At 35.0% G+C, this 27359-nt stretch overlaps 1 protein-coding gene and 1 pseudogene across 2 annotated transcripts in view; one reads left to right on the top strand and one right to left on the bottom strand.

The window, feature by feature from the left end:
• TAOK1 (TAO kinase 1) overlaps positions 1 to 27359 on the top strand; it is a 146467-nt gene that overhangs the window by 77830 nt on the left and 41278 nt on the right. Inside the window, exons 3-10 of one of the 2 annotated variants that reach the window (XM_045487827.1) lie at positions 11546 to 11617; positions 14282 to 14383; positions 15436 to 15481; positions 16027 to 16123; positions 18425 to 18538; positions 21416 to 21507; positions 23714 to 23807; positions 26068 to 26149. In XM_045487827.1, the coding sequence (XP_045343783.1) occupies positions 11546 to 11617; positions 14282 to 14383; positions 15436 to 15481; positions 16027 to 16123; positions 18425 to 18538; positions 21416 to 21507; positions 23714 to 23807; positions 26068 to 26149 (699 nt within the window). Of the gene's footprint in view, positions 1 to 11545; positions 11618 to 14281; positions 14384 to 15435; positions 15482 to 16026; positions 16124 to 18424; positions 18539 to 21415; positions 21508 to 23713; positions 23808 to 26067; positions 26150 to 27359 lie in introns of those variants that run through there. The other variant, XM_045487828.1, reaches the window with a different exon arrangement.
• On the bottom strand, positions 25935 to 26031 carry LOC123604708 (annotated as a pseudogene).

Genomic DNA, 27359 nt, shown 5'->3' with positions numbered 1-27359 from the left:
GCACTGAGTCACCCAAATGCACCAAGTAATCTCTATACCCCATGTGGTGCTCAAACTCACCACCCCAAGATCAAGAGTTGTACACTCCACCAACTAAGCCCACCAGGCACCCCACATTTGCATGCATTATAAATCTAGAATTCAGTGTTAACAATTTTTGCTTTAGTCCTATATATTTTAAAGAATCTAAGAGAAAAAATAGTTTTAAAATTTATCCACATATTTACCGTGTTACATACAACATGATTATTTACTTTGGAAATTCCCAAACAGTTTACAAAAGGATGCCCGGAATTAATAGGTGGGTTTAGCAAAGTTGCAGGATACAAGCTCAATATACGAAAACCTATTGTATTTCTGTATGTCTGCAGTGAACAACTGGAACTTGTTTTATTCTAGAAGTACTGTCTGTAATACCCAGAAAATGAAATACCTTCAGTTTAAATTCAACAAAAAATGGACAAGATTTGTATTCTGAAAACCATAAAACATTGAAAAAATTCCAAGGAAACCTAAATAACTGAAGAGATACACTGTGTTGATAGATTGGAAGACTAAATAATGTTATGCTATCAGCTGTTTCCAGATTGATGTATAGATTCAACGCATTCCCAGTAAAAATCCCAGCAGGCTTTTAAAATAGATATTGACAAGCATGTTCTAAAATTTGGGGGAAAGCAAAGGAACTAGAATAGCCAAAGCAATTCTGAAAAAGTGAACAAGTTCAAGAACTCAAACCATCTGATTTCAAAAACCTACAGTAATCAAGATAATATGATATTGTTGAAAGGATAAATTCATAAACAAAACCTAGAGTCCAGACATAGACCCATACAAATGTAGTGAACAGATTCCTGGCAAGGGTGCAATGGCAGATCAATGAAGAAAGGATAGATTTTTCAACAAATAGTGCCAGAGCAATTGGACATGCATGTGCATAAAAATAAATTTTGAGGGACACCTGGCTGACTCAATTGGTGGAGCATGCGACTCTTGATCCCAGGATTGTGAGTTTCAGTCCCATGATGGGTGTAGAGACTACTTAAAAATAAAATCTAGGGGTGCCTGAGTGGCTCAGTCAGTTAAGCGTCCAACTTTGGCTCAGGTCATGATCTCACAGTTTTGGGGCTCTGCTTGGACATAGAGCCTGCTTCAGATCCTCTCCACCACCACTCCCAAGCTCTCGCGTCTGTGCTCTCTCTCTCAAAAATAAGTAAACATTAAAATAATGATAAAATCTTAAAAGAAAAAGAAAAATAAACTTCGACTTACACCTTACATAAAAATTAATGCAAAATGCAAAATGGATTGTATTGCTACATTTAAAGCCTATGAAGCTTCTTAGAATAAAATATAGGAGAAAGTTGTTAACACGAAAAGCATTATCCATCCAAACAGATAAAACTTATAAATTGAGCTTTATCAAAATTAAAAACTTTTGGTTTTTGAAAGATGCTTTTAAGAGATGAAAAGGAAAGCCACAGACTGTCAGAAAGTGTTTTCATGTTACATATATGACAAAGGATTAGTATCCAGAACAAACAGAGAAGACAACTTAATAAAGGTTGTTAAAGCCCCTAATAAACATAGATAAGAAAACAACCTAATAAACATTGAGCAAAAGTCTAAACAGACACATTACCAAAAAAAAAAAAACAAAAAACAAAAAACAGTTGGTTAATAAAAATATAAAAAGATGGGGCGCCTGGGTGGCGCAGTCGGTTAAGCGGCCGACTTCAGCCAGGTCACGATCTCGCGGTCCGTGAGTTCGAGCCCCGCGTCGGGCTCTGGGCTGATGGCTCAGAGCCTGGAGCCTGTTTCCGATTCTGTGTCTCCCTCTCTCTCTGCCCCTCCCCCGTTCATGCTCTGTCTCTCTCTGTCCCCAAAATAAATAAACGTTGAAAAAAAAATTTAAAAAAAAATATATATATATATAAAAAGAAACTTAACATCATTAGTTTTAAAGGAAATACAAGTTAAGACCACAGTGAGATACCACTGCATGCCTGTTAGAATGACTTAGAAATAAAGATGAGATGAAAGAAATATAATGCCAAGTACTGGTGAACATGTCAAGCAATTAGAAATCTCATTTATTGCTGGTAGGAATGTAAAATGGTCTAGCCACTGTGGAAAACAGTTTGGCAGTTCTTTCTTTCTTTTTTTTTTAAACGTTTATTTATTTTTGAGACCGAGAGAGACAGAGCATGAGCGGGGAGGGGGGGGTGTCAGAGACAGAGAGGGAGACACAGAATCCGAAGCAGGCTCCAGGCTCCAAGCTGTCAGCACAGAGCCCGATGCGGGACTTGAACTCACAGACCGTGAGATCATTACCTCAGCCAAAGTTGGATGCTTAACAGACTGAGCCACCCAGGCGCCCCAACAGTTTGGCAGTTCTTAAAAAAAAGTTAAACATACTATTGTGTTTAACAATCTCACTCCTAAATATTAATCCATGAGAAATGAAAACTCAAGTTCACACAAAAAACTTTAAATGGGGTGCCTGGGTGACTGAGTTGGTTAAGCCTCTAACTTTGGTTCTTGTGATTCGTGGGTCTGAGCCCCACATCAGGCTCTCTGCTGTGTCAGTACAGAGCCCGCTTTGGATCCTCTGTTCCCCTCTCTCTGCCCCCACCTGCTCACTCTCAAAAATAAATAAACATTAAAAATATTTTTAAAAACTATAAATGAATATTTAATGGTAGTTTTGTTGATAATTGCCAAAAATTGTAATCTACTTCACAGTGCATGCCACAAAGAGTGAATTTTACCTGTTTATTAAATGTTCATTAATGTTGATGTTAAAAAAAAAAACTATGTTATGGGGAAACATAAATGGACTACAGACTATAGCAAATGATCCTTACTGTATTATAAAGTTTGTTTTTGAGAGACAGAGACAGACATCCATGAGCAGGGGAGGGGCAGAGAGAGAGGAAGACACAGAATTTGAAGCAGGTTCCAGGCTCTGAGGTGTCAGCACAGAGCCCAGCGCGGGGCTCAAACGGACAGACCGTGAGGTCATGACCTGAGTCGAAGTCAGACGTTTAACTGACTGAGCCATCCAGGTGCCCTGAACCTTAACTGTATTATAAATGAATAACATAAACACACAGAAGTGGGTGGGAAAGAAAAGAACCTACTCTTAAATGATTTTGGAAACAGTATTTTGGCTGAATAAGACTAAAGGCAAAAGGAACTCTAGTTTCTAGTTTCTCACAGGTGTATGGTTTGGCAATTCTGAAACTATATTGTAGATTTGAATAAGTAAATATAATATTATAGATAATGAAAACCAGTTTTCTTACTGAGAAGTTACAAATAAAGGGGGAAGGCTAGGTATAACCTTTTGGCATTGGATTGGAATTGTGAAGGTATTAGTACTTCTGTCTCACACAACACAGAGGTGTGTGTGTGTGTGATGTACATACACACACACACACACATAATGAAAATTCCTGTTATTAAATGTAACATGACTAAGGGAAATAATTGTTGCAACCAGGATCCACTGATAGATGCAAAAATTAGTGGATTAAAGTCTGAGGAGGAACAGGATATATGCATAATCTCAAGTATGGTCCCAAAGATATTTATTAATTGAAATGGGAAAATCAGTGGATAAATCTGACAGACTGCCTTAACTAAGTGATCAAGGTTAATATCAACAGTGTTCACATCATGTACTCCGTCTCTTGACATGACACTGAGGACACATCATTTCTGTGTTGTTCTTATTAATCTAATCGTGAGGAAGTAAACTCAGTTTGGGCACTGTTAACAAAATAACCAATAGTCTTTCAAAAGTGTCAAAGTCATGAAAGACAAAGAAAGGTTGAGGAATTGTCTGAAAGACACTAAGGCAACATGATATCCAAGCAATGTAGGATCCTGAAACAGAAAAAAAGGTTTTAGTGGAAAAATTGGTGAACTTCAAATAAAGTCTTAGTTTAGTTAATAGTTAATAACTTGTTAATTTCCTAGTTTTGATAATTGTACTGTACTATGAAAGATATTAACATTATGGGAAGCAGGGTGAAGGATATATGGTAACTGTACTATTTTTGCAGCACTTCTAAGAGTCTGTAATTATTTCAACGTGAAAAAAATTTTTAAGCTCATTTGTAACCAGAAATTGACTTTTTCTAAAAAAGAAAAGGAAGTTTCTCTTGACTTCAGAGAAATAATGTACGCTTCATAAATAAAAGATTCCAGGTGATAAAATTGGTAGCTAAAGAAACATGTTTATTATTTTTAAGATTGTTATTTTATTTTATGAGTGAGCATGAGCAGGGCAGTGGGTTAGAGGGAGGGAGGGAGGGAGAGACAGAGACAAAGAAAGAATCTTAAGCAGGCTCCAGGCTCAGCACAGAGCCAGATGTGGGGTTCAGTCTCATGACCCTGGGATCATGACCTAAGCCAAAATAAAGAGTAGGATGCTTGGGACACCTGGGTGGCTCAGTCAGTTAGGCATCTGACCCTTGATTTTGGCTCAAGTCATGATCTCCCAGTTTGTGAGTTTGAGCCCCACATCAGGCTCTTCGTTGGTTTGTGGCAAAGAGCCTGCTGGGATTCTCCCTCACTCTTTGCCCCTGTGATCTCTGTCTCTCTCAGAATAAATAAACTTAACAAAAAAAAGAGTATGATGCTCTCAACCAGCTGAGCCACCCAAGGCACCCCTAAAAAGTGTAATTTTAAAAGCAAACCAATGGGGGCGCCTGGGTGGCTCAGTGGGTTAAGTGCCCAACTCTTGATTTTGGCTCAGGTCATGATCTCATGGTTTGTGGGGTCGAGCCCTGTGTTAGGCTCTGCTGACGGAGTGGAGCCTACTTGGGATTCTCTCTCTCCTTCTCTCTCTGCCCCTCCCCTGCTCATGCTGAGCTCGCACACTTGCTCTCTCTCAAATGATAACAAATAAATAAATAAAAGCAAACCAATGAACTACTACTCTAAAGCCATAATAAAACATCTCTAAGAATTCCTTTCTTAATCTGTAGGGGAAAAACTCCATTCACATTCTTTATTTCTTCTTCCTATTAAAATTGCTTTTTTTCCCCTCAAGCAACAAATGTTATATAGATGTTTAACATTTTGACAGTTATTATGGATTTAATTTTTTTTAATGGGCACCTTTGGAATAAAATCACAATTTAAAATATTATTCCCCTAGAGAAAATTTGTTTCAAATTCTTAACAATTTGAACTTTTGATTTATATCCCATTTGTAAGTTGGACACAAAAAGAGTAAAGAATAAAAACTCCATCTATAATTTCACTACCCAAGGACAGCTATTATTAACAGTTAGGTATATATCCTTGAAGAATCTTGTTATGGTATGTACACATGTCGTAAGTGTGCATTTGATGTTGATCACATTTGTTTACTTTCCAGATTGGACACTAGTTGAAGGAAGAGGGACCTAGAAAACAGATTATTTCAAAAACAAGCTTTTTTTTGTATTATAGTTTTGTCTGTATTTATGCTTGTTCCTCCATATACACTAGTGTGGAGAAATACAGAACACAGGAAAAATATACATAGAATCTTAGAATTGGGCCCAATAAAAGAACCACACTGAGAAAACCCTGACTTGTAGACATTCAGTGTGCCAGTAGTATTTTTTAAATTGACTGTTTTTATTGAGTACAATTTATGTACATAAATATACAGATATTAAATGTATATAGTTTGATGAAATTAGACAAATTATGCCCCTATACAATCAACAATTCAAGATATAGAATGGTGACAGTTGTGGGGAATAGAATGGAAGAGATAGAGGATGGAATGATCCTTGTTTGAATTCACTTCTTTGGGTAATAAATGTTTTACATATTTAAAAATTAAAATTTACTCAGTATGTGGGGGGGGGGCATGTCACTGAAATCAAAGGAAAACAAGAACAATGAATCCAACTGTATTTCAGGTATAACCACATTGGAGGACAGAATAGAACTAATGCAAGTAACTTTTGTACACAGTATTTTAACTATATCCCCTCAGTCTTGGGAGAAGGAAACTGGAGACAAATTTTCAACTCTTAATACATTTCTTACATATTCAGATGGATGTGACAGTTCTGAAACTATGTGTTAAAGGATTGAGCAGTGAATAATATTGATATTATTTAAAATTTTTTTAACGTTTATTTTTGAGAGAGCGAGCGAGCACTTGGGAGCTGGGAAGGGGCAGAGAGAGGAAGACAGGATGTGAAGCAGGCTCCAAGCTGTGAGCATAGAGCTCGAGGTGGGGCTTGAACTCAACGACTGTGAGATCATGAAGAGTCAGCCACTTAACAGACTGAGCCACCGAGGGGCCCCAATATTGATGTTATTTAGAGTCAGGATCCTAACTTTGAAAGAAGAGAGAAATATGGAATCAGGGAAAGTAAGGAAGAACCCTGTGGGATTTGATAGGATATATCTTCTTTGTCTGTCTGTCTGTCTGTCTGTCTGTCTCTACCTACCTACCTACCTACCTACCTACGTACCTACCTATCTACCTGTCTACCTATCTATCTGCTGCAAGAAGGTCACCTCAGTGATACCTCAGTACCAGAGAATATTCGGATCTTGAATTCCTCACTAAACCGAACAAGAGCTCCTTGGAGTAATGGCTCATTCTGTTTCAGGGCTAGAACATTAAAAGATAAGCCTTAGAAAATCTCGTGCCAGAAAGTTAAAAAGTGCTTTAGAAAAAAAAAGATGGGGCCTGGCAAAAGGACATGAAACCAGAGTAAGGGGGCTCCCACTGGCCAAATCTGGAATTATTTGAGCATCAATATAAAATGAAAATGGATTGGGGTACCTGGGTGGCTCAGTCGGTTAAGCAACTGACTTCAGCCCAAGTCATGATCTCGCAGTTTGTGAGTTCAAACCCAGCAGCAGGCTCTGTGCTTACAGCTCAGAGCCTGAAACCTGCTTCGGATTCTGTCTCCCTCTCTCTACCACTTGCCTGCTCACTCTGTATCTCTCTCTCTCTCTCTCTCTCTCTCTCTCTCTCTCAATAGTAAATAAACATTAAAAAAAAATTGTAATGGTAATCGATTATAGCCTATTGAATAAAAATAGGAATCCATCATTTCCATGACAGATAATAGATGGATGAATAAAAAGGGAGGGCTTTTCCCTATGTGTCTCTCTCAAAAATAAATAAACATTAAAAATTAAAAAAAAAAAAAAGGAGGGCTTTTCCTTATAACAGAATGCTGACTGTTAAATGTGAAGGGAATGGTAGAGTTGGAAAAAATCAGCATTTTGTAATCATCATAGTGAAGATTGTTTGGGGCTAGAAACTTCAGTGGTTGGTAATCTAGGGGAAAAGTTTTTGGAGCAGGATGTTTACGTGATTTAAAAGTATCTCTCCACAGTGGTGCCTGGGTGGCTCAGTAGGTTAAGCCTTTGACTTTTGATTTTGGCTCAGATCATGATCCCACAGCAGGCCCCTCCCTGACAGTGCGGAACCTGCTTGGGATTCTCTCTCTGCCCCTCCCCTGCTTGTGCTCAGTCTCTCAAAATAAATAAATGAACTTAAAAAAAATATCTCTTCACAAATTCCTTGTTAGATACAAGGTAGAAAATAGTAACTCTAACTGTATACATTGGAAAAGAAGAGACAGTGCTTGAGTGGGTTATAAAAATTAGTAACATCAAGGAGGAACAGACAGACCTTGTATACCTACAGATATGAAACCCTGAAAAGGACACGATATTACTCTTGTAGTATTTTGGCCAAGGACGTATAACCAGAATCTAATCTTGAAGAAATGCCAGACAAGCACAAATTTAATAACATTCTATAAAATATCACTGCATATTTTTTAAAAAATGATAGTGTCATAAAAGACAAAGGTTGAGGAATTGTTCTAGATTAGAGGAGACTAATAAGGCATGATGAGGAAGCACAACATGTGGTCCCAAAGGAGAGAAAAACATTTGTAGACATTACATATTTTTATTTTTAGACATAATAGGCAAAGGATCTCATTTTGTCATTTAATTTTAATGTAATCATTACTAATAAGTTTGGATTTTAATAAATTATACTCATTTTTTTAATTTACTATTTTAAGAAACTTTTTTAACATTTATTATTGAGAGACAGACACAGAGCGTGAGCAGGGGAGGGGCAGAGAGAGAGGGAGACACAGAATGCAAAGCAGGTTTCAGGCTCTGAGCTGTCAACACAGAGCCCGATGCGGGGCTCAAACTCACAAACCACAAGATCGTGATCTGAGCCGAAGTTGGATGATTGAGTGAGCCACCCAGTAGCCCCTTTAATTTACTATTATAAAATATCTTAGCATTGCAGAAGATTTTGCAGTTACAGTAAAGAGTTTTTCCCTGTAATTTTTTTTTTTTTTAATTAAAAAAAATTTTTTTAACATTCATTTTTGAGAGTGAGAGAGAGCATGAGCAGGGGAGGGGCAGAGAGAGAGGGAGACACAGAATCCGAAGCAGGCTCCAGGCTCTGAGCTGTCGGCACAGGGCCCTACGCGGGGCTTGAACTCACGGAGTGTGAGATCATGACCTGAGCTGAAGTCAGATGCTTAACCGACTGAGCCACCCAAGTGCCCCTTTCCATGTAATTTTCACCCATTTCTCTTAATGTTAACATGTTATATAATGTTTTATCAACATTACCTTTATCACAACTAAGAAATCAATATTGATCAAATGATACTATAAACCAGATACTCAGAGTTTTCCAGTTTTTAAAACTACTGTCTCCTCTGTTTTTAGAATCTGATCCAGAATATTGATTTGCGTTTGGTATACCCTCTTTTATTTTTTAATGTTTACTTATTTTTGAGAGAGAGAGAGGAAAAGAGAACAAGGAGGGGAGGAGCAAAGAGACAGGGAGACATAGAATCTGAAGCAGGCTCCAGGCTCTGAGCTGTCAGCACACAGCCCATTGCCGGGCTTGAACCATGAACTATGAGATCGTGACCTGAGCTGAAGTCATATATTCAGCCTACTGAGCCATCTAAGCGCCCCTAGTATACCCACTTTTAAATCAAGCTTTATCTTAGGTTAATTAAAAAGTGCATCTGTTTAATGCAAAACAGTGAGATTGGATCCTTCATACCATATGTAAAAATTCAAAATGGATCAAAGAGGGGCGCCTGGGTGGCTCAGTCGGTTAAGCATCTGACTTTGGCTCAGGTCATGATCTCACGGTCTGTGAGTTCTAGCCCCGTGTCGGGCTCTGTGCTGACAGCTCAGAGCCTGGAGCCTGTTTCAGATTCTGTGTCTCCCTCTCTCTCTGACCCTCCCCCATTCATGCTCTCTTTCTGTCTCAAAAATAAAAAATAAACCTTAAAAAAAATTTTTTTTTCCAAAATGGATCAAAGACCTATATGTAATAGTTAAAACTATAACACTTTAGAAGAAAACATAGGGGTAAATCTGCACAATCTTGGTTTTGGCAAAGGATTCTTAGATATGACACAAAAAGCATGAGCGACAAAAAAAAGTAGATAGGGCCGTCTGGGTGGCTCAGTCAGTTAAGCGTCTTGACTTCAGCTCAGGTCATGATCTCATGGTTCACGGGTTCAAGTCCCACATTGAGCTCTTTGCTGTCTACACAGAGTCCACTTCCGATTCTCTGTCCCCCTCTGTCTCTCCCCTGCTCACATTCTCTCTTTCAAAAATAAATAAAACATTAAAAAATGTTTTAAATACAAAAACTGGACTTCATCAAAATAAAAAAAACTTCTGTGTTTCAAAACTTTGAAAGACAATCTACAAAACAGGAGAAAATATTTTTAAATCACATATCTGATAAGGGATTTGTCTAGAATATAAAGAACTCTTATAACTCAGTCATGAAAAGACAATTTAAAAATGGGTAAAGGATCTGAATTAACATTTCTCCAAAGAAGATACGCAAATGGCCACGAAGCACAAAAAATGATGCTTAACCTCATTAGTCATGAATCTTGAAAACATTATGCTAAATGAAAGGAGCAAACACAAAAGACCACATATAGTTCCATTAAAAAAATTAAAAAAATTTTTTTTTAATGTTTATTTTTGAGAGAGAGAGAGAGAGAGAGCAGGGAGGGGCAGAGAGAGAGAGGGAGACACGGAATCCGAGGCAGGCTCCAGGCTCCCAGATGTCAGCACAGAGCCCAACGCAGGGCTTGAACTTAGGAATCATGAGATCATGACCTGAGCCGAAGTTGGACACTTAATCGACTGAGCCACCAGGCGCCCCCCAAACAGTGTCTTTTTTTTAAAAGTTTTTAAAGCAATGCTGTAGAGGTATAATTTACATATGTGCTATTTATTTTTTTAACAAGTTTTGAGGCATGAATTACGTACCATAAGTTCACCAACTTTAATTGTGCATTCCAATGATTTTAGCAAATAGGAGTTATAGCTGTCATCATAATTAATTTTAGAGTATTTTGACCTTTTGGAATTTATTAAAGTCTAAACTGAAGCTCATTTCTTCCACAGGTGATTTGAGATGGTCTTGACCCTTTTATGAACTCAATACTGTGTGTGTATATATATACATATAGTAAGAGTTTGGCCTTCCTTTCCAAGAGTTAAAAATTGTCTTTCTGTTACATTTTTATTACTTTTTTCAGAAGTTCCATAAGAATGGTAAATAATTGTGATATCATTGTAGCATTCTAATTCTGATTAGCAGTTGTTTACAATAGACATTTGTCATGTTGAGGAATTACCTTTCTCATCTGGGTTTTCTAGGAATTTTACCTTTCCTGCAGCTGAGTACATTTAGCATTCGGCCTTTCCTGCATTTCTAGCATTTACTGAGCATTTACATAATATTTTTCCCCTTTAACTTAAAAAAAATTGAAATGAAGTGTTTTCCTATCATCAGAGTCTTTTGCATTTATATGATTGTAGTATATTTTATCCAAATGAAAATTTCTTTTAATGCCATGTAATATTTGGTTTTTAAATTTTATTTAGAGCTTTTATCTATATTTTCAAACAAAATTGGTACTCTATTTTGTGCTATTTGTGAGGTTTTAGTTATTGGGTTATACTGCCTTCATAAAACTAATGGGATATCTTTTCCTTTGTTCCCACTTATATCTCGGAAATTTCCCCTGGTAAAACTATTTTCCACCTAAGGCTATTTTAAAGATAATTAATTGGTATTCAATCTGCCACCATTGTTTTTTTTTTACATTTTTTCTTTAGATCAGTTTTATTAATTCTTACCTAGAAAACTGTCCATTTCATTGAGATTTCAAAATCGATTAGCATAGACTTACATATACTAACTAGTCTTGTTTTCTTTCTGTTTATAGTACTATTAAAATTTCTATATTTTTTCTCTCAAGTAGATCACTAAAAATAAACTTGCTTTATTTTTCTTTCCAAAGTATGAGCTCCTGGATAATTTGATAAGTTTTCATATATATTTATTATTTTTTAAGGTATTTGAAAGCACTTTTGATGTCCTTTTTGACATGATAGCTTATAAATGCTTTTATGCTCAGAGAGATAAATAATTGCCCAGATTTATTGTGTTCATTTTCACAACGGTCCTTTATTTTTTTAGGCACGAGATGTGCGCACCAATGAAGTGGTGGCTATCAAGAAAATGTCTTATAGTGGGAAGCAGTCTACTGAGGTGGGTGAAATATATACATTCTTACTGGTATGTTAGAGAATGACATACTGGTTTTAATTAGGGGTAGATGGGAATTCTTTCAGAAACGTAAAATGTACCTAAAGAAAAGTGTAGAAATATTAAGTGTCTATCGCAGTGAATTTTCTTTCAGAAACTAAATATACCCATTAAAATTGTGCCTAGAACCTTAAAAGGGGCATTTGTGGCATGCCAAAAGCCTTCCAGCTTGTGTCCCTTGCTTTTAATTTTTTAGTATATGTGCTGCTGAAGTGAGCTTATTACTTTTTTAAACTGTGGTTTAATACATAACTCTATCATAGAGAAATTACCAGTTTCTGAGGAGGTAAACTAGAGTAAGATACATTTAACAATAAATTATATTGAGTATAATTTTTTAGTGGTTTAGAAATTGTGTAAGACTTATTTTAAACAAACTTTAATAATCAACAGGCAGTATAGTCTGAAAAATGGGCAGTGTGTAATAATTTGAGAAACAAAAAATAAAATTACTGATTCTACATTGATACCACTTTAGTTATCTATTACTCAATTAGTTCTTGTCAGATTGTATTTATTCTATTTATTATATGAATTCATTTTATAACATGTAGTTTTTTAAATACAGAATCTTTAGGCTTTAATTTTTAAATTTAGTTATTGTAATTGCGATACAATACATTTAACAAAATTTAACATTTTAACCATTTTTAAATGTACAGTTCAGTGGCATTGAAGACATCCACATTGTCATGCAGTCATCATGGCCATTCTTCTCCAGAACTCTTTTCATCTTGGAAAACTGAAATTCTGTACCCACGAAACAATAATTCCCCATTCTCTCCTTCCCTTGGAAATCATTACTCTACTTTCTGTCTCTAGGAATTTGACTACTTTAGGTGTCTCACATAAGTGAAATCATGCAGTATTTGCCCTTTTGTGAGTGGCTTATTTCACTTAACATAACGTTCTCAAAGTTAATCCTTGTTATAATATGTGTCAGAATTGCTTCCTTTTTAAGGTTGGATAGTTGTCTGTATGTGTGTATAAACAACCACATTTTGTTTATCCATCCATTCATTTGTCAGTGGAAACTTAGGTTGCTTCCACCACTTAGTTATTGTGCTGCTATGAACCTGGATATACAAATACTTCTGTGAATCTCTGCTTTCCGTAATTTCAGGTGTATGCCCAGAGGTGGAATTGCTGGGTTAGTCTTCACTTTTTGAACATTTTGGTTTTCTATACCTTTGGAATCTCTATTTTTATGGTAAATCAGGGTTTTGTGAAGATCGTACAATGGGTATGGTAACACTACTGATTATTTCATTCTTCCATTATTTTGATACCAAAAAAAAATCTTCTAAAAATTCCTAAAACTCCTAAAAGAATTCCATTTCTTATAAGTTCAGTCTAATTTTATTTGTCATTTCTATAGCACAACTTCAGAAGTAGTTTTCACAGCAGACTGGTACTGTGTTGGAGTCTGTTTGATTAGTTACACCTAGAAGAAAGAATCATTTTAGTGTATCATCTTTTCACATCTAATACTCCTTCAAGAATGTTAGGAATAGTCTTCATGAAAGTCTTTTCTCCGTTTACAAATACAGGCTTTGTTGTGTTCTGAATTTGTGTTCCAGAGCATTCAAATATGAAATTTAAAGCCCATGAAATATTTTCTGAATTGAGGATCTTGTATCATACACATTTTATATAAAACACTGTACATATTTCACTGTATTTTGTTGAGGACTTGTGAAATAAAATAGGAAATACATGATCTTAAATTTTAGTACAAAACATTCCTTAAAGTTTTCTATTATGCTAGTTTCCCTGCCTTAAGAAATGTGGTCTGTTAGTGGAAAACCTTGAACAAGAGCCAAAAGCAGATTCCTAGTTTTCTTCCCACATCTACTAAACCCTTAGATTCTTTGATTTTTGGACTCAAGGACCTGTTTTTTCAGAGTTGTCTGGTTGCTTCTTAAGAGTAAGTATGTTTAGGATATGATGAAAGTGTCTAAGGTTGTCTTGGAGTAGCTTATGTCCAAAGATTTATCTGTATTTCCTCATAGCTGTCAATGAAGAAGGCTCTTAAGTAAAATTTGTAAGAAAATGTTTTCATACAGCTTACTTTTTCTGTGAACTTTCCTACATAATAACAATTGTTTGCTAGCATTTAGCAAGTATACATTTAGGAATTTAAATAGAACAGTAATTATTTGAGTTTTAAAAACAAACAATCTTAATATTTGGTACAAGACATAAGCCAGAAACACAATAGATCACCTTTATGAGATGTAAATTATATGTTAGTAAAGCTGCAAATAAGAAAGGGGAAGCTGAACTGAAGAAAAATGACTAAATATAGCATGTAATTTTTATCAACATCCTTGGTGTGTGGTTGTAAAATTTTAATGATACTCATTGATGATAAATTTTATCAAATTAAAATTTGTTCTACCTGAATAAAATACTTTTATAAATTATATAATTGAGTTTAAAGTATATAAATGTGATTTCTTTTAAATTTGTTAGTTTGATATTTAAATATTACAAATAAAGCATTAACCCTGCTTACTCTAGTTATTCCTTTTTTTCTTATATAGCTTTCTAAAGGAAAGCAACTTTTCATAATTCTTTCTTTTATTCCTTTTTTTCTCCCCACAGAAATGGCAGGATATTATTAAGGAAGTCAAGTTTCTACAAAGAATAAAACATCCCAACAGTATAGAATACAAAGGCTGCTATTTACGTGAGCACACAGCATGGGTAGGTGTTTTCTCCCCTTGCTGTAATTTAGTTGGTTTTGGTTTAGAATTAATTAATTCAAGAATGTTTCAAAGTGGTTGTGTAAAGCCATGCAAAAACACCTTGAAATGTTAGTTCATTCTGAGAGAGGAAGAGCAGCTTTTCTTAGAACTCCTTGGCAATAAGAGATAATAGAACTTTTGCAAGTTTACTACAGAGATTTAACTGACCTTTATGTGCATGGTAAAGTGCTCTCTGACATTTTTTAGTAGCATCATTTTTCAAATGGTTTATCAAACATTGTAAAAATCCTATTATTCAATGATGAAAGTTAGCATACCTTTTTGACATAAATATATTGTAATCTATTTAACCACAAAGATCTTGGTGAAGTCTTAGTGACTCTTGGTGAAGTATGAACTGATTATAATTCCTTGGCTGAATAATACTGACTGTAGAGAATTGAGACACTTTTTTACAAAGGGTAGAGATTAATTTTGTCTTGTTACCATTGAGGTGACAAAGCAGTAATCCAGCAGTGATATAGGCATAGTGACTGCATCTTTAAAGAGGAAAAGACCACATTTTCTTTTAACAGAAATGATCCCCAAGGGTAATAATAGGGCCTACCTTATAAGGTGGTTGTGAGGATTAAATTAGTTAATGTACATAAGATACCTGACCCACAGGAGGTGCTCTGCGTTTGCTTTAAAGAAACATTTAAACTGTAACCTAAACTTTGTGCATATAGATCCAGAGGACAGTTTTCCATTTCCTAACAGTAATTCCTAACAAGTAACTATATTCCTTTATAGTTTTAGTTAGTAAGTATGAATGAAATACACATCTTATACATGTGATTATATGTTGGCATAAAAAAATTAATGTATCGTTGGCTTAACTCTATCATTTAACAAATTGTTAAATGTATAAATATTTTTTTTTTAAGGTAAATGATGACTAGTGTTTGCTTGACATCAAACCATGTTCTTGATCTCCTTGGTGAATTTATTTTATCTCAAATAGAATCTTTTTACTAATTTAATGCTTTTATAATTTTTCTTCCTATGTAGCTGGTAATGGAATATTGCTTAGGATCTGCTTCAGATTTACTGGAAGGTAGGTTTCCTTTAATTATTAAGGGTAAAAGTTATTAACAAAATAAAATGAGAATTCCGTATGATTTTCTTAAATACTATAAAAGCTTTCCACAAAGAGTAAGAACCTTAGCCTTTTGTAGGTTCTTAGCATGGTATGCACTATTCTGTAGTAGCAAAACTAGGTGAGTTTTCTTACATTATGACTTTGTAACAAGCGTTTTTCTTCCTTCTTTGTCATTTAGCTTAATCTGTTCCTTCTGTTCAGAATGAAGATGTGTGAGAATAAAGGGAGAACTTCTCTTCTGTTACTTTTGTTTTTGTAATCAACTAATTCTTACATGTTGTTAGCTTAGGGGAAAATTGGCTGTGAACTATTTACTTAACAGCTAAGCACAACTGTAATACTAATTATAAAGTTCAATAGCCTTGTTTTATTGTCTTGGGAAGTAAATCTTCTTGTTAAATGTTAGTTTTCAAAAATAGCCACATATATTAGATATGTTTATCTTTTTGAACAAAAATATTCTGTATAGTAATTATTTTCCAATAAATTCTTATTTTAAGTTCACAAAAAGCCATTACAAGAAGTGGAAATAGCAGCAATTACACATGGTGCTCTCCAGGGATTAGCCTACTTACATTCTCATACCATGATCCATAGGTAAGCACTTTAAAAATTATTATGTATTAGCAGCAAATGGCTTATTGCGTTCATCAACCCTGGAACTTATTAACCCTGTAAGTTGTGTTGGTTGTAGCCAAATAAAAGCATTTCAGAATCTTAAAAACATATGTTTTTTAGGTTGTCCTACAAACATTTGATCTCCCTTTAGGTTTATTTTTATCTTTGTCTGCATGTGTTACTGGGTTTTTCGGACATATGTGCACTTTATAGATTGTGGTAGGAATTTAATTGTAGCATCATTTAATTTGTAAAATGGAAAAGACATTGGGGATTATATAGTCTTACCTTTTTTGATTTTACAAATAAAGGAATTGAAGCCCCAATTCGTGACTACTTTTTCCGAAGTGCTTACAAAGCCAAATAAACTAGACTAGAACTAAATCTAGGTGTTTTGTACTTCCAGTAACTGATAATGCTAGAGTTGTGCCATTGATCCCATAACATAGACTGAACACTCTTTATGCTGTTGAGCGTTAATCCTTGATAATCCATAATCATGGGTAATACTTTAAGATTAAACAAACTATTTTAGGGCAGTCTGGGTGGCTCAGTCAGTTAAGTATCTGACTCTTTTGGCCCAGGTCATGATCCCACGGTTCGTGGCATCCACCTTCGTGTCAGGCTCGAGCTTCCATCGTACCACCGGGCTTGTGCTGGCACTGGGGAGTCTGCTTGGGATTCTTTGTCACCTCTCTTTCTGTCCTTCCATCCACTCACATGCTGTCTCACTCTTGCTGTCTCAAAAAAAAAAAAAAAAAAAAAACAACTTTTATAATGTATTTTTAGCATTGATTTAGGTTTTGTCTATTTTAGAAGGAAACTAGCTCTTTTTTTTTCATATATGTGAACCAGGCAATACATATTAAACTATATAGTAGAGTCACTGTGAGTTAAATGGCTTGTCATTTTTTAGATGAGGATAGTAAGGTCCAAGAGAAATCCACATGCTAATAAATAAGTGAATGGAAGAGTTGGAATTAGAAACTAAGGTCTTATCAACATCAAAGTACCTCTCCTCTTTCAAAAAACAAGTGGAAGGATGGTGTACTGGGGTGGCTCAGTTGGTTAAGTGTCCAACTCTTGATTTTGGCTCAGGTTATGATCTTCAAGTTCTTGGGATCCGAGCCCCATGTCCTGACAGCATAGAGCCTGCTTGGGATTCTCCTTCGCCTCTCTCTCTCTGCCCATCCCCTGTGTGTGCATGCTATCTCAAAAATAAATAAATAAACTTTAGGGGCCCCTGGGTGGCTCAGTCGGTTGGGCGTCCGACTTCAGCTCAGGTTACCATCTCGCAGTCCGTGAGTTCGAGTCCCGCGTCGGGCTCTGGGCTGATGGCTCAGAGCCTGGAGCCTGCTTCCGATTCTGTGTCTCCCTCTCTCTCTGCCCCTCCCTCTTTCATGCTCTGTCTCTCTCTGTCTCAAAAATAAATAAACGTCAAAAAAAAAAAAAATAAATAAATAAACTTTAAAAAATAAAAAATAAGTGGAAGGAAAAAGATTTATTTAATATTATATCCATTACAATACTATAGTAAGAATTGACAAGTGCTTGGAATTTTTTTTGAAAGGTTAAATGTATGTTATGGTGCCAGTTGGACATATAATCCCATTATATAAATACTCATAATTTTCTTATTTTGCATGAACAGTATGTTTGCTGACTTTAAAAAGTAAGCTTGGAAATAAATTTGGGATCATTGGATACTATATTATCTGTGTGCTTCAGTTTTCATTTCATGTTTAGTTAGAACTATGCTAAGGTTTGGAAATGAGAAGAATAACCTTTAAAAAAATTTTGGGTATGAAATTTCTCTTTCTTTCTTTCATTAAATGGTGTACTCAAATTATATTATTATATTATATTATATTATATTATATTATATTATATTATATTATACTGTACTGTACTATACTATGTATAATATATATTATTATGGAGTGGTCAGCTAATTAAATTCCATTTTTAAAACCACTATTTGCAACAATAAACGGGAACTCAAATATAAACTATGCTCTAATTAATTGATTTTTCTGTCTTGTTTTTAATGCCATTTTGTGTTCTCTTTTAGAAAATTGTTACTGTATATTTATATTACTTCCATATTTCTTGTTTTCTAATGTGGATCTTACATCTCCTTGTCCTAATTGAGAGATTATCCAAGGACTTAATTTTTTTGATTTCTCCTTCCCTATTTTAAAAACTTTTATTTGATTTTTATCATCTCAACATAATCTAATGAAGGAAAGAGAAATAATTTTCTGTGTTCCTTAAACCCAGAGATATCAAAGCAGGAAATATCCTTCTGACAGAACCAGGCCAGGTGAAACTTGCTGACTTTGGATCAGCTTCCATGGCATCTCCTGCCAATTCTTTTGTGGGAACGCCATATTGGTAAGAATAATCCTATTTGCTATTGATCCTCATAATTGAAATAGGCGATGTGTGGTGATACTTTTTCAGATGTCTTATCTTTTTCCTGGTAATATAATGTTATTTTGGACATCTTAACTTTAAACCTAGTTAGTTTCAAATACAGATTTGGAGTGCTGTCCTTGGATCTCCTGTGTTTTTTCATTTGTCCTCTTGATATTTTCTTCCATATTATAACTTGCATCATATTTTGGGTGTGGGAGTGAAAAAATTCAATGAAATCCAAGTGGGGAGAAGATAGAAATGCTAAGTGGAAATTTCTGTGTGTTCTTTAGATTGATACTTACTATGTCTTCAGACTAGGAGTATCTGAAGGCTGATAGCTGATTTGGAGTTTTTTGGTTTTATTTTTAATTATGAAGAATTTCACATACTCATTAAAGTAGACAAAAGTGTAATGAAGCCTCACATACCAGTCACCCAACCCAATAAAAGTCCTGCCCTATGTACTCATTTCTCTCTCCTTCCTCCCCACCCCCACCCCCCACTGCCAGTTATTATGAAGCAAATTCTAGGCATCATCTATTTTATCCGTAAATAATTCGTTATTAATGTCAGCAAGTTTGAAGGAAATAATTGTCCAGATCTTCAACTCCCACATGTTCTCTGTGTATGGTGAGAGTGATGTCTTAGGTCCACTACATCTTCTTTACCACCCACTTCCCAAATCTCCCTCTCTCACTTTATAAAGGAAGGACTTCTTAACCCATCCTGAATATTACAATGATGCGTTGGTCTGGGATGTAATAGCCTCAAAGCAATAGCAGAAGTACAGTTTGAGAGAATGTGTAGTAATTATCAGAAATACTGAAGAGTCAGGATACAAAGTCTTAGCAAGCCCTTGTCCCTTTCAAGTCTTCTTCCTCCCCTTCCTTTTACTCCTTGCTTTTTCTCTCTCCCCAGTTATCTTCTCTCCCTTCTTTTTTTCTAGTATAAAATTCATAACTGAGATGGCTGTCATAGGGACACATTAACATGTTGGCATTGAAAATGAAGTCAGACTTTTTTGACAGAAAATGATTCTGATTTGACTGATTGATAGGACAGTGAAGACTGGCTTTGGTAATTTGGCCACACAGCAGTGTGTTGTTGTTACTGCTGTTTAATAAAACAACTCTGTAACTCCACGTTTTAAATATCTTTAAATCACATATACAATATAAAGTATATACATAAGCTGCACATTATATCATTTGTAGCTATTAAATTATAAAATATAGAGAATGTAAAAGTATACAAGGGGATAAATAGATTTCATAAATTCATTGGAGGTAAACAAATTAAAAACTTGAAGAGTTTTTACTCTTCCACTGCTCTAGATGATCAAAAATTTCTTATGTAGAACTCTAGTTTAGATAGAGTCCATTTCCCTTCTATAAAAAAGGGTTCTGTGAGCAAATAATATTTCTTAATGATTCTTCTCTTTAGAAATTAATGATGAATATTAGATACTAAAAAAGCCCTGAAAAGTTCTACAAATAAAAAACAAAATTACCCTGTTTAGCTCTCCTTAACTTAGTAATTTCCCAAACTTACTTCAACATTTTAAAGAACACCTTGGAAACACTCTTCTATTGACCATTGAAAATTTACTTTATTTACATACTTGTTAATTTGTATATAGAGAATTTGGAGCATAGTAACGAGGTACATATTTGGATGTCTTTACACTTACACGCAGACACACACACTCACATACACTGGGGTGTCTGGTGACAATCCTACTGAACATTAGCAACTGTTCTAAGGGTCAGTCTGTGCTTAACACCAAAAACAGATGAAGTATAGTACCATCAAAAAAGTTTAGACTCTAAGGGCGCCTGGGTGGCTCGGTCGGGTAAGCGTCTGACTTCCGCTCAGGTCATGATCTCACAGTTTGCGAGTTCAAGCTCTGCCTCAAGCTCTGTGCTGAAAGCTCAGAGCCTGGAGCCTGCTTTGGATTCTGTGTCTCCCTCTCTCTCTCTCTGCCCTTCCCCACTCACACTGTCTCTCCCGCGCTCTCTCAAAAATAAACATTAAAAAACAGTTTAAAAAAAATGTCTAATTGAAAACATGAATTAATGTTCCATTTTATAACCAAGACACCTACCTGTAAGGTTGATAATTGTGTAATTGTCTTCATTATAAGCTACTCTAGCCACGTGTATCATGGAGCACTATTCCTATTTAAAAGGAAGACTGACAAACTATTGTTATTCGGTGTTGGTTATTGTGGCAGATATTTTCTTAAATGCATGGAGTGAGCTTGTCACATGAAGGAAAACAACTGACAGTATTGTCAATGATGAAATTCCATCTTTCAAGCATAAATCAGACTTTTGTAGTGGGATCCTGAGATCAAAATAGTTAAGACTTACTAGCCCAAGAATTATACAGTGTTACAGTATGCAGCCCTGCTCTGGGGCATCCTTTCTTTAGGATGCTGTTACATGATCATGACAAATGGGGAGACTGAGTGTCACACTATATATGCAATGGTAAATATTTACCTGACAGCCTGTGGTGCATTTATTTCTCATTATAAAAATTCTTACATCCAGACATAATGTCTAGAATTCACACAGGTGTTCTCTATGTAGATGGTCATTATATTTTTAAAGAATAGTATACTGGGGCACCTGGGTGGCTCAGCCAGTTAAGTGTCAGACTCTTGATTTCGGCTTGATGACAAGCTGTGATGACAACTCGGAGCCTGCTTGAGATTCTCTCTCATCCTCTCTCTCTGCCCCTCCCCTGCTTGTTGTGCTCTATCTCTCTCTAAATAAATAAATAAACATTAAAAAAAAAGAATAGTATACCTTTTTTTGCTTTTAATTTAAATGTCATTTTATGTTTTAGGATGGCCCCAGAAGTAATTTTAGCCATGGATGAAGGACAGTATGATGGCAAAGTAGATGTATGGTCTCTTGGAATAACATGTATTGAACTAGGTAAGCATTGTTCCTTAGGTATATTATATTTGCTTTGTTAAATTGCCTAAAATAATTTTGCACTGTGATGCTAATTTTCAGGTATCTATGTCCAATATTTAATGAGTATTTGTTAAACATGTAAAATATGTCTGATTACTATATTTACCTTAGGTAGAAAGTGTCTTGGGGCGCCTGGGTGGCGCAGTCGGTTAAGCGTCCGACTTCAGCCAGGTCACGATCTCGCGGTCCGTGAGTTCGAGCCCCGCGTCAGGCTCTGGGCTGATGGCTCAGAGCCTGGAGCCTGTTTCCGATTCTGTGTCTCCCTCTCTCTCTCTGCCCCTCCCCCGTTCATGCTCTGTCTCTCTCTGTCCCAAAAATAAATAAACGTTGGGGAAAAAAAAAAAAAAAAAAAGTGTCTAAAGCATTTATGAATTACTTACCTCTGCCTAGGATACTTCTTACTTTGAATTAAGTATGAGGGTTAGATATTGGACCTCATGCCATATTGTAACAGTTTGATTTTCTGCACACATTTTATTCTGTTGCCCATAAAGGGAGCTATGCTAAAGGTAGTGTACCATCATTCCCAGGGTGGGACCTAACATTCCCAGTGTAAGTGAGCCAGGTAGATAATTGAACTGTCACTGTAATTGATGATGATGTCCATCTTCTTGCTCTTGATTCTCCATGCTTCTCCCCTTCCAGTCCAATATCCTTTCCTTTTTTTTTTCTTCTTATAAAAGTATTCCAGTCAACTTTATTTAAAAGTGGGAAGGGGCACCTGCGTGTCTCAGTTGGTTAAGTGTCAGACTCTTGATCTTGGCTCAGGTTATGATCTCCTGGTTGATGAGATTGAGCCCCGCACTGGGCTGTGTGCTGACAGCTCAAAGCCTGTTTGGGATTCTGTCTCTGCCTCTCCCCTGCTCACGGGCGTGCTCGCTCACTCTCAAAGTAAATATATAAACTTAATATAATGGAATCATTCAAAATCATGCACCACCTCTTGAGAAAATGTAACAATGATAAAAATATGTTTTACTTCTTGATATTCCTGCCAAAGATGTATAACTCAAATTTAATCATAGGACAAATTCAAATTGAGGAACATTCAAGAGTCTTGTACACTTCAAAATTGTCAAGGTTGTGACTTCAGCTATTACCTTAAGAGACTAGAAAAAGAGGAGCAAGGTGCACCTGGCTCAGTCAGTAGAGCATGTGACTCTAGATCTTGGGGTCATCAGTTCAAACCCCATGTTGAGTGGTGGAGCCTACTTTAAAAAAAAAAGAAAGAAAAGAAACAGTAAATTCAACCCAAAATAAGCAGAAGAAAGAGAATGTAAAAAATCAAAGTGAGAATCAATTAAATAAAGTCTCTAGCCAGATTGTTCAGGAAAAAAGGAAGACACAAATTACCAATATCAAGAATGAGAAGTGACATCACTACTACAGGTATTAAAAGGATTATAGGAAGGTATTATGAACAATTTTATGTTAATTTAACAATTTAGATAAGACTCACCCATTCCTTGATGCAAATGATCAAGGCTTGCTTTTGCTACAGAGGACATTATTGGAACTTTGATTGAAATTTGAATGGGGGTTGAGGATTAGAGGATAGTCCTGTATCAGTATTAATGGTCTGATTTAATTGTGGTGCTTTAGTGGAATGTTCTTATTTATAGAAAGTATACACTGAAGTATTTAGGGGTGGTAGGGCATTAAGCCAGCAATTTAGTATTAAGCCAGCAACGTAGTGTAAATTGACTCACTTGAAAAAGTTCTTTGAGGGGCGCTTGGGTGGCTCAGTCGGTTAAGCCTCTGACTTTGGCTCAGGTCATGATCTCGCAGTTCATGGGTTCAAACCCCACATCGGGCTCTGTGCTGACAGCTCAGACACTGGAGCCTTCTTTGGATTCTGTGTCTCCCTTTCTCTCTGCTCCTCCCTCGTTCATGCTCTGTCTCTCAAAAATAAATAAAAGTTAAAAAAATTTTTTTAAAAAGAAAAAAGAAAAGAAGAGGTTCTTTGAGCTCTACTTGGAAATTTTTTTGCTAAGTTTGAGACTATTTCCAAAAAAAAAAAATTTTTTTTAACAGTATTTGCAAGCATGCCTCTATATAACAGGCTCATATTTTATTTTATTTTATTTTATTTTATTTTATTTTATTATTTTTTTTCTTTTTAATAGGCTCATATTTTAACAGGAAAATTTTCTTTCTTTTACAGCGGAAAGGAAGCCTCCTTTATTTAATATGAATGCAATGAGTGCCTTATATCACATAGCCCAAAATGAATCCCCTACATTACAGTCTAATGAATGGTGAGTATTGCTTGGACATATATTACTCAACATTGTATAAATTAAATACTTTTTAAATAATGTTATCAAAATGATTTAATTCAATTAGGTAAAGTGTATTACTTGAAGAGATATTAAATTGGTTTGTTTTACCCTTACATCATGTTTATCTATATATTCTGCTTTTTGTAACATATGTGTAACTCAGTTCAGAAATAAAGGATAGATGAGGACACAGAGGAGCACAAAGTATTGCTTTTTATAAAATTTTAAATTTTATTTTTTTCTTTGAACTTTTGGAACACACATAACCCTGATTATATAATAAATAGCTTAATTTAAACAGTATTTTATAACTAAAATACATAGATTGCCACAACTTATAGTGGTATTTTTGGGGGGAATGGTTTATAATTTATGAAGTTTAAAGCATAGATAAAATGATTTATCAAAATTATCAGATAATTCATAACTTTGCGATTGTTCTAATTGTTACTATGATATTTATATTTAGAATGGTTTGTTATTCCATGTTCTAGTGCTTCCTTGATTTGATAAAATTAGCTCATTCATGTAAAGAACTTTATAAAGGACAGATTGACAGTTTTAGAAAACTAGAATTTTTATCATTGATAGAAAATTTTAGTGTATGTATCTAAGTATATTCAAGTATATCTAGCATTTAAAAACTTCTGGGGAGATATTTAAAATGCTAAATACTTTTAAATTCGCAAGTAGTTACATAAATTAGTGAAACTTTATTTTTTTTAAGATTATATATTTAAGGCAGATTTGTAGATCATTGTTACCTGTTTAGAGATATGTAGAAGGAATCTTCTGGCACAGAGTTTACCATCATGGTATATGTTAGTAATAAATATATTGAACACAGACTATCGTTACACTCTTTTGATACATAGGAATTCAAAAAAGAATTCTTGCCTTCAAGGAATTTAAAATCTTATGTGAATATGGAAAGACAAACATTGATTAAGTAATTATTACTACCTTCCTCACGAACTCTCATCAGTAACATTGTATAATAATATGTTGCAGACTTCTAGAGCACCTGGGTGGCTCAGTCAGTTATCATGTCACGAGCTCATGGTTCGTGACCTCATTCAATCCCTGTGATGTTAGCATGGAGCCTGCTTGGGATTCTTTCTCCCTCTCTGCCCTCCCCGGCTCATCCTCACTCCCTCTCTTTTTCTCTCTCTCAGAACAATAAGCATTTTTTAAAAATACATTGCAGACTTTTGATGTTTTACAAAATATCTAAATTGATTTTCTGGGCTTAATGGAAGTTTATGCACTTATTTAGGAATACTAAATACTTAGGTGTAAAACTGCTCCCTCCAAAACAAATAGATTGATGTTCTAAAATTGCAATAGAGAAGATGATCCAAGAGGCAAACAAGAAAGAGAGATGGCTTAGAGAAAAGAAACAAAAAATTGAAAAGAATGTTATCTTAAATTTGAATGCAAAGAAGAAAGATTGGCTTCCCTAATTTTGCCTCAATATAGAACAAGTTATGATATTTAAATATGTGGGAGTAGGATTTTTTTTAAAGTTTTATTTAAATTCCAGTTAACATACTGTGTAATGTAAGTTTCAGGTGTACAATACAGTGATTCAGCATTTCATACATCACCCTGTGGCTCATCATGACAAGTACACTCCTTAATCCTCATCAGTTATTTAACCCATCCCCCCACACACCCTCCTTTTGTCAACCATCAGTTCTCTATAGTTAAGAGTCCATTTCTTGGCTTGAGCCTCTCTCTCCCCCCTCCCCCCACTCCTTCCCTCTCTGCCCCCCTTTGCTTGTTTGTTTCGTTTCTTAACTTGTGGGAGCAGGATTTTTTTAAATAATCTGTGTAAATTTGTCCTTGGAAAATGGTAAAGATTCATTGGTTGCTTTAAATAGATTTTCATAGATTTATATAAAATATACAATATATTTTATCTGCTTTTTTTTTGATAATTCCTTTTCCATTCCCCCTCCCACCAGTAGGCACATGCCTTGATTTGTGGATGTTGTTTTCTTTAATTAAGTTTGTATTTAAATTCCAGTTAACATATAGTGTAAAATTAGTTCCAGGTGTAGAATTTAGTAATTTGACACTTACATACAACACCTATTCCTCAGAAATATGGAATACTTCATGAATTTGCATGTCGTCTTTGCACAGGGACTATGCTGATCTTCTCTGTATGGTTTGTGGATGTGTTTTAAAAGGAAATAGCAATATGTTCACTTGATACTTTCCTTTACAATAGGTCTGATTATTTTCGCAACTTTGTAGATTCTTGCCTCCAGAAAATCCCTCAAGATCGCCCTACATCAGAGGAACTTTTAAAGGTCAGTTTTACTTGGTCTGTTTTCTACCCTTAAGAAATTAAAATAATTTAAAGAAGGTGTTTTATTCTTTTTTTGATTTTGGTGTCAGTATAAAGTATGCTCTACTAATTTTTTACTAAAATGCTCATTTTATATACTCTTCTCTTTTGGAACTTTTCTTAGAGTTTTTTCATTTGTTTTTCCAAAATTAATTAACTGCTGCACCATGTCTGAATAGAATATATAGTTGTATATTCCAAATACTACCAACTGGCCATTTGTAAGTGCAAGAATATATTCATGAGTTATAACTCCATATTTTAATTCGTGTGGAACAATGTCATATTTCAAAGTTAGTAAAACAAAGTTTAACTTTGGATTTAATTAAAAAAAAATGTTTAATGTTTATTTATTTTTGAGAAAGAGAGAGGGTGCGAGTGGGGCAGGGGCAGAGAGAGGGAGACACAGAATCCGAAGCAGGCTCTAGGCTCTGAGCTGTCAGCACACAGTCCAACACAGGACTCGAACCCATTAACCTTGAGATCATAACCTGAGTAAAAGTGAGATGCTTAACTGACTGAGCCACCCAGGTGCTCTCATTTAAGTTTTATGTCTGCCACACTTTATATATTTATCAGTTGTATATGAAAATAATATGAAAGAAAGAGAAATGGTGTATAATATATCTGTATAATTATTGTGGGAGAAAAGAGCTTTTAAAAGAAACTGTTAAAAATGCATATCATGTTTCTGTTTCCTTTTTGGAAATAATTTTTCTAACTTGGCAATGAAAATATTCTAAGAATCATGTAAATTCTATTCAGTTTTCAATGTGTTTGGTTACTTAGTTTAAACACATGATTAGTGTATGCTCTTTATTCTCAAAAATTGATTATTTTATTTGGAGGTTGGCCATGTTATTAATAGCAATAATAACATTGTTGAACTTAATATAGTTCCTAAAACATCTAGATAAAGCAGTAGTAGATAAACATCTAGATAAAGCAGGATTTGACTGTCTTCTTGTGCCCCTAAAGGATATTGTTGATTTTTCACTATAAGATTTAAGTAGACCATTTTTACATGAATGTTCTATAATTTCAGAGAGGTTTAATTTATTTTCACTAACACACATCAAAGATACAAAGAAACTGAAATTTGATTGTATTATTTAGAACCACAGTATGTAGAAGAACAATATAGTTTCAGTAATGATTGTGGGATTTGAGGC

The sequence above is a fragment of the Leopardus geoffroyi genome, chromosome E1 (genome assembly GCF_018350155.1).
Source record: "Leopardus geoffroyi isolate Oge1 chromosome E1, O.geoffroyi_Oge1_pat1.0, whole genome shotgun sequence".
Lineage (NCBI taxonomy): Eukaryota > Metazoa > Chordata > Mammalia > Carnivora > Felidae > Leopardus > Leopardus geoffroyi.
The sequence above is the reverse complement of the archived record's forward strand: the minus strand, read 5'-3'. Positions and strand labels throughout refer to the sequence as shown.